Genomic DNA, 12,820 nt, shown 5'->3' with positions numbered 1-12,820 from the left:
AAGTTCATTTCTAGCTAGCTTTTTTTGGTCAGCAAAGAACCTATCTCCCACTGGTAGATAAGCAGCTATTTCAGATACTTGGGTAAGTCTTTTATAATAAGGTTTATTAACTGATTGACTGGTAACAATTTCAAGAACCTTTATTGAAACCAACATTCAAGTAGTATCTCAAGGGTGAAATGTCTCAGCAAAACCAATTTAACAATTCCAAATATATATAAAAACATTGAATCTTGTTAAAGGTGATAATTTACCCCACCCCTATTTTATCTGCTATACTTCATTGCACCAAATAAACAGGGAAGACTTTGTTTAATCATTTGCACCAAAAAAAAAAAAAAAAAAAAAAAAAAACCCATCAAATCAGAGTGTAATTATAGGCTGAATGTGGTATAACTAAGGCTTCCAGTACTACAGTCCACAAACCCAGTGTGAATTCCCCATTTTCAGGTCTCTCAAAAGCTTGACTCTGCTGGACTAAGAAGGCACAGGGGCCAGTACTTCGGAAAAGTAGTAACGGGCAGTAACAGTGAGCTTCTACTGACTTAAGCAAGGAGCCTGGCTGGATCAGCATGAGAGAGTGCTCTGCTGGCTTGTGACTGAGTTGGGCCCAGGTGAGCTGCCAGGGCAGTAGAAGCTACAGAAGCTTCCGTAGGGGAAGGTCAAAGGGATACTTGCTTTCAGATTTTAACCCAGGGGGGTGCTTCACAGCACCTGGAATAGCAGGCTCTAAGGGTAGCATCTATCAGGTTTTTAGATAATAAACATAAAAATGAGCACAGTCTGTATTTGTGTGCCAATTTAAAAGCTTTACCAGTATTTAAAAATATACATATATGGTCAGGAGACTTTACAGTTTCTCTGAATAGATCAGTCCTTAAATTTGTTTACAAACAGTATACAAAGGGAGAAGTGGGTTTGTGGCAGGGCACAGTCCCCGACAGAAGCCCTGCCACAGCTCAAGTGGACACAGTCCTTACTAAGTCTCCAGGAAGAGCAGCAGCGGGGGATGGTGGGAGAGGGCTTCTGATGCTCTGATGTACACTCCCCAGAGCACCCATGCTCTTTTAAGCCTGGCAGTCTAGTTGTGTATTAGTCAGTCTCTAGTGTGATTAACTTGTAATAGAGACTGACTAACACAGACAACGCAGCCAGTCTCGCCTCTCTGAAGTGTCACAGAGAACCTGGAGAGTGCTAACGAAAAGCTGTTTACCAAAAAGTTGCCATGTGCAACCTCATAACTTCTGCTTATGTTTAGAAAGAGCAAAGGTTCAAGTGGCAGACACTTAGAATTTCAAGTGTTTTTTTGTGAATAAAAAGTGTTTACGGTAACTTAGGAAAAAGTGGTATTACTACAGCTGAGTAGGACAGCATACGGTTCCTGGTGATTCTACACACACAAGAAGTTAGACAAGTTGACTGCCCTCCTAGAAAGCCTACTTTTCAGGCACGTATTTGTGCAAAAATCCCAGTGAAGCACAAATAACAGTAATTTCTATTGTATTAGTATGTGGCACAGTTCACATTTCCAGTTATCACTTCTCTTCCCTGAAACAATACTCGGTACAGTCTCAAACCACACACTGAATTTTATCTTAAGCTCTCTAGTCCTTCTACCTGTGGGTAGTCAACTTCTGGGCGCAGGGCCCCCTTCTTGAGGGCCTCGGTTTGGTCAGCATGCCGAGGACTGGGCGCCCCTGGGTGTCCCTCCGTGCTGCTGGCCTCGAGGGTCATCTGCTCCGGCCCGCCAGACAGGTGCTCCACCTTTTCTAAGTCTTCAATGTGACTGACTGAGCTGGTCTCACTCAAAGCATCTGAACCTCGAAGGGACCTTTTAAAAGGCTTCTGGCCTAGAGAAAGGGTAGACGGATGGCACTGAAAGCTCGGTGAGTGTGCTTCTGCCACACAGGCTGTCTGTGCAACAGATAATGGCCTTATTTTACAACACGGCTTCAGCAGAAATCCTGTACTACAGGCTCTGAAGTGTTGGAAGAGAAATCGGGAGCTGCTAGCATGACACCAACACGTGCCCAAAGCCGGGCATCTCCGCGGCCATCTTCACTAGGAAATGCCTGGGAGGGAAATACCACAGTGACAATGTCAAGACCCCAACTTCCCCCTTGGGGTGCTACCAAGGGATTTCTCCAAGGCTGAACTCCTTGGCTACTGAAATGGTTAAAAAGATGGTAGTAGTTGGTCTTAAGTGAAGATACACAGACCTCTGAAGTTAAAGAACTCAGAAAACAAAGGAATGCAAGTAACAGCCAACAGGGGAGACCTGTTACCTGAACTCTGCGTGGAGGTGTCACGTACCTGGAAGCCTCTGCTTGGTACGAGTGCCCGAGGGCGTCGGAGGCGGGGTGACTCCTGCACCTTGTGCTTTGTAGACATATATGGGTTCTGTGGACTCCAGAGAGCCTGCAGGAGAGGAGAGAGCTGGAGTGGAAGCTGCAGGCACAGGCTGCCTTGGAAGACGCCACCTGCCCTCACACAGCCTTGCTCCCCAGTAACCATTCAGCCACTGAGCCTGCCACAGACTGGTGTAGACGCGGGCACCTACGAATGTGCCAAGAGAAGGCTGGATCCCAGGGCCAGTCCTGCCAACGCTGGCCAGCAGTGCAGCAAAAGCGCACCAGGGGAGCCGGGCCCAACAGAAATGCACTGAAGCCACAAGAAGTGGGTGCCTCTTTGCTGAAAGCTAAGGCTTGGCAGATGAGAAATCAGATTATCTGTTGCTTTCATGACAATGTAGTCATCGTTTCCTGGGGAAGAACAAAGGGTGGGCCTCGGGTGGAGGAAATTATTTCCGTGGTAGAAGAGGAAAGGAGAAGACCTGGACTATAACATCCTCCCCACTCCAGCGGCAGCAACGCTTGCTGGCTGCCCAGGTCAGAATAAACCATGCCAGTGCTCCACGCTTCAGTCTCTGCACTGCTGCTTTCAAAAGCAGGCCTGCCGGGCGCGGTGGCTCAAGCCTGTAATCCCAGCACTTTGGGAGGCTGAGGCGGGTGGATCACGAGGTCAAGAGATCGAGACCATCCTGGTCAACATGGTGAAACCCCGTCTCTACTAAAAATACAAAAAATTAGCTGGGCACGGTGGTGTGTGCCTGTAATTCCAGCTACTCAGGAGGCTGAGGCAGGAGAATTGCCTGAACCCAGGAGGCGGAGGTTGCAGTGAGCCGAGATCGCGCCATTGCACTCCAGCCTGGGTAACAAGAGCGAAACTCTGTCTCAAAAAACAACAACAACAACAACAACAACAACAACAACAACAAAACAAAAGCAGGCCTGCTGGGGCAAAACATACATCAGGACGACAAGTATGAGCCCTGAACCAAAATGCCCAGGACAGCACCCTCAGAATCTGCACAGCTGAGTGAGCGTGTCCTCATGGCCTCGTGTGGCAGCAGCTGTGGGGAATGGGTAGCTGCTTCCCTACTGTTTCAGCCACCAAGATGTGTGGGGAGGACAGGGCACAGGGCCAGCCAGACTGTGTCTCCTCAGATGCCCAGCCCGTACCCAGTGATGAAGAACGGGAACCAGGCCGGGCTTCTCAGCAGGGCGAGTGTTGGAACCCAAGGGCATTCGGTGAAACCTCCCAAGGTCATCGAGACCTGGATGGAGGCTACTCTGTCCTACCTGCTGTCAAGTTAAAAGTTCTTCCCTTCTGTAGAGGCTGGACTGGAGAAAACCAATTCAGGACGGAGCCCACGACGGGGATCTGCCGCAACACCCCCTGCAAGACATGACCGGGGCTCTGGGCTACCTGGCCTTGCGGCGGCACTCCCAGCCTGCTGCCATCGGCAGCCTCACCTCTTCCAGAAGCCGTTCTTCATTTGCCTTCTGCAGCTCGACCTGAGCTTCCTGAATTCCTTTCCGAACCACTTCTGTCATGTTTTCCAGAAGCTGTGGTAAGACCAAGAAAGGCATTACTTTAAGCTTCTTGCCTGGGGCCCAGAAGAGCTAGTAATGAGGCACTGGGGGCATTTTCAAAAGCAGGTCAATGAAATCCTGCACTGAAACGCCAGCGTAAAAAGAAAATAGACAAAGACAAGGGGATGAAATGCTCATAGAGGCCCAGGCAGACACACACCTTGGTGACCAGACTCATTGGCTGGGAACAGAGGAGAAGTAACTATTTATCACCCAAATGGCATATCGGGTTAAAAAACAGAAAACAAGCACTGTTCAATATTTTTCCAAACATAGAAGTCAGAGTCAGGCTGGGAAGAAACCTTGAGTCCACCCAAGAATGAACAGAGCTGGCTCTCAGCCGCATTTCCAATGGCGTGCGTCTCCTGTTAGAGCAGTCTTACCTTGGTCCCTTCCTACCTCCTTTTGAGTGATTTTTTTAGGGAAGTAATCGTTTGTTTGGAGGACACCCTGTCAGCCTTGTTGCCTGGTCCTCCACCCTAAGGGACCCACAGAAGCAGGGCTGTCCTGGGTGGGAAGTGCTGTGGGGGAGGGGTGTGGGGAAACCACACACAGAAGCACCTCTTTCATTCACCCTCAGGACCCAGCTCCAGAGCAGAAGTCCTTCCTCACCTTGGCAGGCGGGGGTGAATGTGTTTGCCTGTGTGTGTAGCCACCTGCCCTCTTCTCCGAGGCACAGTTACTACCCAGCGTGGCTATGTGGATCTTTCCCCTGAGCTTGTGTGTTCACTGGGGCAGGGGCCGGGTCAAACCCACTTGGCATCACTGATGCCTGGCACAAGGCCCAGCTTACAGTAAACACTGACAGACAGAGAACGAGCAGACATCCTGAGAGTAGCTCCTTTCCTCGAGACCCCCGCTGTTTGCTGGGGCAAAACCTGGAAAAGGAATGAACACTGAGAGGAGCCACAGACCCTCGAGTTCTCCTCTATCTCCCGGGCTGTGGCCGCAATGGTCTCCACGAGCTCCACAACATCAATGTCGTCACTCGCCATGCCCACGTACAGGCAGCTCTTCATGCTCTTATACTCAGGGCCTGCAGAGGAAATGAGACAGACTTGGTTCCCGTCCTCTGTCGTGGGTGAGACGCGGGCCTGCTCTCCTGTTCAGTGGCCTGACCACGCACAAAGGGGTCTCCTCCATGGAGATTCTCATGACAGAGGGACAGGCGCAGCGGGCTGCAGAAGGGGAGGGAGGTCTCAGAGCCGGAGAGACTCTAACCCTCTAAAAGATGAGCCATATTCCTTAAAGTCACTTAGCAAATGTCCTTCCAAAGGTCACAGTTGACTTATAAAAGTAAGTAATTACCTATTTTAAATGTTAGGTCAGATTCCAGTTCATTTAACTTTTTCAGGAGTCCAGCATGGATTTTTTCCCCTTCAGGATCTGATTTCAAAGTGCTCTTATCATCATTAGCATGTTCATACCTAAAACATCATCAAATGACAGCATTTCAGCCTAAAAGATCAAATGTCTCTTCAGACACAGGATTAGAGGTGGTGTAGAAACCTCTAGATAGTAATTAGCAAGACAGTAGAGCAGAACCAATGGGCAGAGAGCTACTGTGAGTGTCTCCAGACCACAACCTTTCAAGAATGCCACAGGTTTACAGCTTGCCAGGAGTAAAGGAAGAGTCACAGGAAAGCCTAACTTTTTTTTTTTTTTTTTTTGAGGCAGGGTCTCACTCTGTGGCCCAGGCTGGAGTGCGGTGGCATGATCTTGCCTCACTACAACCTACACCTCCTGGGCTCAGCTGATCCTCCCATCTAAGCCTCCCGAGTAGCTGGGGCTACAAGTATGTACCACCACCCCTGGCTAATTTTTATATTTTTGTAGAGATGCGGTTTTGCCATATTGTCCAGGCTGGTCTCAAGCTCCTGGACTCAAATAATGCAATCCTCCTGTCAGCCTCCCAAACTGCTGGCATTACAAGTGTGAGCCACCATGCCCAGCTGAAAGCCAAGGTCTTTATGTCCATGTAGATAGGGAAGACAAGGTCTGGAAGTCTCACGTGCAATACAAAAAGATACCTGCCTCGCCTCTGAAGGTGACAGAAAGCAGCCACAGGACTGTACCCACAGAATAAGAAAGGACAGGGGAGTTGTGTCTCCCCAAGAGCTGGTACTTTTTCTTACTGATTTGCAATTCTCATTAAGCCCAGGTGAGTAACCAGTCAGTGATACATACCCGTCCGCACCTTCTCCTAGGTAGCTGAGAGTCGGCGCTTACAGACAGAACATTCAGCAACTCCCCCTCCCTGAGTGCCACGGTGGGCTGGATCGCCTGCTTGCACTGTGCTTTTGTAAATGCCCAGAAAATCAAGCTGCATTTTCATTAAACAAGCATATTGTGACTACACATTCATCTTGGATTTCTAAGCTGGTTCAGAAAATGACCCACCCATGTTCTTTATACCGTAAAGTCTCTAACATCAAGTGGTAGGCCAAAACTTTACCTGACAACCCCTATTCCAGGCCAGTTAGGGTCATCAACGTATAGGAGACCTGCCGTTCCTTCCACCTCCTGCTTGAACTCTTCGCGCAACTGGAGCGTGCAGCTCAGCACTGGCAGCTTGCTTTGTATGCAGGCTACAAGCTGATCCACATCCTCTCCCCGAGTTCCTAAAACTGAAGACGTTCACAAAGTATCAGACAAACGCTGGAGATGGTAGATGACAAGAGGGCAGAGCTCTCTCTTCCACTACTGGGAAGGTCAAAAGCTCGAGGTACTCCAGTTACCCAGAGCCGTGGAGATTTTTTAAAAAGCCATTCAACCCCAACATGGAAGAATTAGGTTAGAAACTGACACAGCTGGCTGTACCAGGTGTGGACTGTTTCTTTCACAGATGTGGCCCACAATGACACACTCCCGTGTTAGAAATCACTCTTCCTGCAGAAAGCCCACTTCTGGGAGGCTGCAAACATCATACCACAGGTTCTCTATATACACTACTGTGACTGAGAGCAGGGAAGTACTGTGATGGGTTGCTGTTCCCACACAGGAAGTGCAGGGAGATGGTGACAGCACTGGGCCTCAGGGGCTCACTGGCTTGCTTTTGCAGTGAGAGACTAAGCCTCTAGAGCTGTGGCCAGTGCTTTGGGAAGCTAAGGCAGGAGGATCACTTAAGGCCAGGAAGAGCAGCCTGGATGACATAGAGAACCCATCTCTATGGAAAAACAAAAAAATTAGTCGAGGTGCGGTGGCTCACACCTGTAATGCTAGCACTTTGGGAGGCTGAGTGGAGCAGATCATGAGGTCAGGAGTTCAAGACCAGCCTGATCAACATGGCAAAACCCTGTCTCTACTAAAAATTTAAAAATTAGCCAAACATGGTGGCAGGTGCCTATAATCCCAGCCACTTGGGAGGCTGAGGCACAGAACTGCTTGAACCTGGGAGGCAGAGGTTGCAGTGGGCCGAGACTGCACCACTGCACCCTAGCCTGAGCGACAGAGCAACACTCCATCTCAAAAAAAAAAAAAAAAAAAAAAATTAAGCAGGCGTGGTAGTGCGCGCCTGCAATCCCAGCTATTCAGGAGGCTGAGGCAGAATAATCACTTCAACCCAGGAGGCAGAGGTTGCAGTGAGCTGAGATTACGCCACTGCACTCCAGCCTGAGTGACAGAACAAGACTCAGTACCCCCCAAAATAAATAAAATAAAAAATGAAAACATTAGCCAAATGTGGTGGCACTTGCCTGTAGTCCCAGCTCCTTGGGAGGCTGAGGCAGGATTGTTTGGGCCCCCAAGGTTGAGGTTGCAATGAGCTATGGTCAAGACACTGAATTCCAGCCTGGGTGACAAGTGAGACCTTGTTTCTTTTCTTTTTTTTTTTTTTGAGACGGAGTTTCACTCTTGTTACCCAGGCTGGAGTGCAATGGCGCGATCTCGGCTCACCACAACCTCCGCCTCCTGGGTTCAGGCAATTCTCCTGCCTCAGCCTCCTGAGTAGCTGGGATTACAGGCACGCACCACCATGCCCAGCTAACTTTTTGTATTTTTAGTAGAGACGGGGTTTCACCATGTTGACCGGGATGGTCTCGATCTCTTGACCTCGTGATCCACCAGCCTCGGCCTCCCAAAGTGCTGGGATTACAGGCATGAGCCACTGCGCCTGGCCGTGAGACCCTGTTTCTAAAAAAAAATAGTAATAATAACCAAAACACAGATACCCAGGCTCCATTCTAGAATCTCTGGAGGTGGGCAGCCATTGGTTGTGTCTAAAGCTCCCCAGGTAACTGTGATGTACTGCTAGGAGAAGGAACCCTTGCAGTGGAAAACCAAGGGTCACAAGACATCAAAGTACAGGAATTTCGCTTGGGCAACATGGCAAAACCCAATTTCTACAAAAAATGCAAAAGTTAGGTGGGTGTGGTGGCTCATGCCTGTGGTCCCAACTACTCAGGGGCTGAGGTGGGAAGATCCCTTGAGTGCAGGAGGTCCAGGCTGCAGTGGGCCGTGACCCCGCCTCTGCACTCCAGCCTGGGCAACAAGATCCTGTCTCAACACAAAAAAGGGAATTCAGGTGGTTACATTTTTTTTTTTTTTTCCTTTGAGACGGAGTCTCCTCTGTTACCTAGGCTAAAGTGCAGTGCAGCAATCTCGGCTCACTGCAGCCTATGCCTCCCGGGTTCAAGTGATTCTCCTGCCTCAGCCTCCCAAGTAGCTGGGACTACTGGCATGCACCACCACGCCTGGCTAATTTTGTATTTTTTGTAGAGACAGGGTTTCGCCATGTTGGCCAGGCTGGTCTCGAACTCCTTACCTCAGATGATCCGCCTGCTTCGGCCTCTCAAAGTGTTGGGATTATAGGCATGAGCCACCGCACCTGGCCAATTCAGGTGACTTCTGAAGTCTTATTTTGATTCTGAGAAGTTACATGGGAATGCTAATCTACCTAAATTTAGCCCAAAAGAGAAAAAGCCCCTCCAAAAACAGATGCTGATAACTCTAGGAGAATGGAATATCCTAAGGGCAAGCAGCCGCACAACAAAAGCAAAGGGCATCCACTGAGCCTGCCTACCTGCTGCTGTCATCAAAGGGCTGAACCGTACACATGTGCCGTCAGCTTCCAGATCCATGACTGTGAGGCCACTCGCAGGCACCAGCTGCTTCAGCTGTTCTCCTAGCTGTGGGGAGGAAGACAGAATCAACACCTCCTGTAACGGACTCAGAGTTCTTCAGGACCCACCCTCATCCAGTCAGCCCAGACCAAAGAGGCTCCCAGAGAGCTGGCTCCTTCTCATCTTTTGACTGTCTCTGAATACTTAGAGCAGCTTTTTAAAAACAGTAAATTTTACTTTTTTTTCTGATTAATAAATACAAGTTCATTGTAGAAAAACCTAGGAAATACAGGTAAACCAAAAGGAGAAAATAACAATGGCCCACAATACATTGCTAAGCGACACCCACTGTTGCCATGTGGTCTACCCCCAGTGTCTTTTCTCTGTGCAAGTGTCGGGGAGGGAGCTGTATTTTTTGTTGTCATAAAACACGCTACTTGACACTGCTTAGTAACCTGCATGGTTTCACGTCTTTTATGGTGACCAGTTCCCTTCTGCATGGGACATTCAGCTCTGTGGTCTCTCACGGCTGTGCTCAGCCCCAGCATGGATGTGCCATGACTTATCTGCCAACCCCATTAGGCAGGGTGTGTCCAGCGTTGGCTAGGACCACTGCTGCTGCCGCCACCCCTCACTTCACAGCACCCTTCAGACTCAAATCCTACAGCTGCTATTCAGGGCCCAGAAAGCTGCCAAAGCACAGGGCCTGACTCCACACCGCCAGCCGCAGATGCTAGCAGACTCCGCCTGGGGGTCCTGGCTGTGCTGCCCGGCTCACCAGACCCATGGCAGCTGCCCTGCGGCCCACGTTTGGCATGCTGTCTCACAGCCTTATGCGGCAGCAAGGAAACTGAGGGAATGATGCTGGAAGGACTGGCCAGAGATGACCCAGCTCACGAGGCGGTGACGGAACCGGGAACAGAACCCCAGAGCAGGCCCAGCACCGCAGGGCGGCTCCTCCTGTAGGCCTCAGCTCCCATACACGAGCATGTGTCACCCTCACCAGCAGGTCGGACAGGGATGCCCGGGGACCTGAAAGGGAAGGCAGGCAGCTGCACTTCTCACCCAGCGATTCAGTGCGTCACACGAGTGCCTCTCCCGGCCGACTGCTGAAGGTGTCATGTTGGGCGCTGGGACAGCTTTAAACACTGGATCTGACACCAAAACATAGAAAGGGAGTCACTCCCAGAAACACGGCTGACCGAAACAAACACCATCCCACCCCCACATCATTTCCATCCCAATATTAACCCGAGGGAACAGACTCGTGTTACTCAATTCAAATGTAGTATCTGACAGAAGGGTTACATTTCCTTTTTTTTTCTCGTGATCTATGTAACATTGAATACATTCACATAAAACAGAATATTAAGTTCATTTTTAAAAAGGTTTGCTTTCAAGGGATTGCAAAAGAAAACAGCCATTTTTGCTGTAAGTTACTAACTAGTCTACTGAGCACTGTGTGAGGTCTGTGAGAGCGCCACGATCATCAGCTTGGCTTTGCGGTGGGTGCCACCCATGCCAGCCACATGGAACGGAAGGCAGGTAAGGTTTCTGTCATCGTGGAGCTTACATTTTAGTTGAGGAAACATATCATAAAGAAAACCACTCCATGTGGTTGTTAGTGCCACGAGAGACGCTGGGGGCTCTGATACAGTATGATGCAGCCCCCTCAGGCAGGACAGGCAGGGAAGGCTCTGAGGAAGCAGACACTTAGTGGAGACTGAAATGGTGAGGAAGAGCCGACACCAGAAGAGAGAAATGTGTGTGAGGCAAAGGGAACCCCAAGTGTGAAGACCTCGCGGAAGGAAAGGGCAGAGTGTTCCTGGAGCACAGAGAAGACTGCTCTGAATGAGGCACATGAACAAGAGGGAGAGTGGTAGAGGAGAGGGGAAGTCGGGGCAGGGTGCCAGGCCTCATGGGGCGTGGTGAAGAGCCTAGCCTTTGTTCAGCTGAAACGGTAAGATACCCATGGGCTCTCTCACCAGGGAAGTGACACTGATATGGTAGTGCTGGGAAGGGAAAAGCGTGGTCCCTTTAAATGACACAAAAGGGGAAGTGCCGGGCGCGGTGGCTCAAGCCTGTAATCCCAGCACTTTGGGAGGCCGAGGCGGGCGGATCACAAGGTCAAGAGATCGAGACCATCCTGGTCAACATGGTGAAACCCCGTCTCTACTAAAAATACAAAAAGTTAGCTGGGCATGGTGGTGCGTGCCTGTAATCCCAGCTACTCAGGAGGCTGAGGCAGGAGAATTGCCTGAACCCAGGAGGCGGAGGTTGCGGTGAGCCGAGATCGCGCCATTGCACTCCAGCCTGGGCAACAAGAGCGAAACTCCGTCTCAAAAAAAAAAAAAAAAAAAAAAAGTGGGGAAGTGCTGGGGAGAGAAAGGTGGGTCCCTGGCTAGGGCTCTACCCCCACAGACCTAGATGACGACAGGCACTCATGCTTTCCCCCAAATGTTGCATTTCCCAAGACCACGCTGGCCTGCCACACCCCCATCCTGAGCCTATAAAAACCTGAGACCCTAGCGGCCAGACAGAAGCGGCTGGACGGTAAGAGGAACACACTGGTAGAAGACGACACAAGGGGCTGGTCATGGAGAGCAGGCCAGCAGAAGAGCATCCCAACAGACACCGGCAGGCCAAGCCATCAACCAGCGAAACAAGGTAGAGTTTATTTAGCCAGGGCCACCAAGCCCCCCAACTCCAGGGAAAAACCATCTCCCTCTGACCTCCTCATCAGCAGAGAGCCACTTCCACTCAAAAAAAACCGGGCACTCATTCTACAAGCCCAGGTGTGATGCGCTTCTTCTGGTACACCAAGGCAAGAACCGGCGATACACGAATCCCTCTGTCCTTGTGATAAGGAAGGGGGTCTAAATGAGGCAACTAAAACGAGCCACCTAAAGAGCACCCTGTAACATGCCCACGGGGGCCTCAGGAGCTGTAAACATTCGACCCCAGATGCTACCGTGGGGTCAGAGCCCCACAGCCCGCCTGTTCCTATGCTCTCCTAGAGGTCTGAGCAGCAGCGGGGCAGTGAAGAAGCCACACCCCCATCGCATGCCCTGTGAGGGGGACAAGGGAACATGTCCTGCTTCAATACCATGTGACTTCTGCCTACAACCCTCACTCTGTCAGCTGGAAGATGGTCTGGAATGGGCTGTGCAGAATGTAGGAAAGTCTGAGATCTGTTGAGAGGGGACAATGGCCATCCAGGTAAAAAAAGAATGGTGCCCTGGACTACGTTGGTGGCACCTGGAACTTTTTTTTTTTTTTTTTTTGAGATGGCTGGAGTGCAGTGGTGTGATCTTGCCTCACTGCAACCTCCACCTCCCAATTCAAGCAATTCTGCCTTTGCCTCCCGAGTAGATGGGATTACAGACGTGCACTATGACACCTGGCTAATTTTTGTATTTTTAGTAGAGACTGGGTTTCATCATATTGGCCAGGCTGGTCTCAAACTCCTGACCTCAGGCGATCAGCCTGCCTCAGCCTCCCAAAGTGCTGGGATTACAGACATGAGCTACCGTGCCTAGCTAAGACCCCAAAAGCTTTATGTTGAAACAACTCTTTCTCAGCCATTCCAGGACTGTCCAGGGAATTTGGGAACCCAAACTATTTGCTGATTGTTTAATCACCGCCAACTATCAGCAAAATGCTAAGGCATTTCGAGCTGAAGTTTTCATAAAAATTGTTACATTTTTTCTGAAATGACTGAAGATTTTAGGAATAAAAATATTTTCAGCTATCTGTTTAAGCTGAAATAGTATCAAATTCAAAGCCTTTAACACAGATATGAAAATAGCCCTCTTGGCTGAGTGC

General features: G+C 50.0%; 1 protein-coding gene across 2 annotated transcripts in view; it reads right to left on the bottom strand.

Annotated features, from left to right (window-relative positions):
* Positions 1–83: 83 nt before the first annotated feature.
* PDXDC1 (pyridoxal dependent decarboxylase domain containing 1) overlaps positions 84–12,820 on the bottom strand; it is a 66,796-nt gene continuing 54,059 nt past the window's right edge. For both annotated transcript variants that reach the window (XM_003928756.4, XM_074382201.1), the window contains exons 15-23: positions 10,061–10,149; positions 8,956–9,061; positions 6,391–6,562; positions 5,244–5,362; positions 4,850–4,971; positions 3,816–3,908; positions 3,642–3,738; positions 2,314–2,418; positions 84–1,850 (exon numbers count right to left, since the gene is read on the bottom strand). In XM_003928756.4, the coding sequence (XP_003928805.1) occupies positions 1,591–1,850; positions 2,314–2,418; positions 3,642–3,738; positions 3,816–3,908; positions 4,850–4,971; positions 5,244–5,362; positions 6,391–6,562; positions 8,956–9,061; positions 10,061–10,149 (1,163 nt within the window). In that variant the 3' untranslated portion in view covers positions 84–1,590. The remainder of the gene's footprint in view (positions 1,851–2,313; positions 2,419–3,641; positions 3,739–3,815; positions 3,909–4,849; positions 4,972–5,243; positions 5,363–6,390; positions 6,563–8,955; positions 9,062–10,060; positions 10,150–12,820) is intronic.

The sequence above is a fragment of the Saimiri boliviensis genome, chromosome 12, assembly GCF_048565385.1.
Source record: "Saimiri boliviensis isolate mSaiBol1 chromosome 12, mSaiBol1.pri, whole genome shotgun sequence".
Lineage (NCBI taxonomy): Eukaryota > Metazoa > Chordata > Mammalia > Primates > Cebidae > Saimiri > Saimiri boliviensis.
The sequence above is the reverse complement of the archived record's forward strand: the minus strand, read 5'-3'. Positions and strand labels throughout refer to the sequence as shown.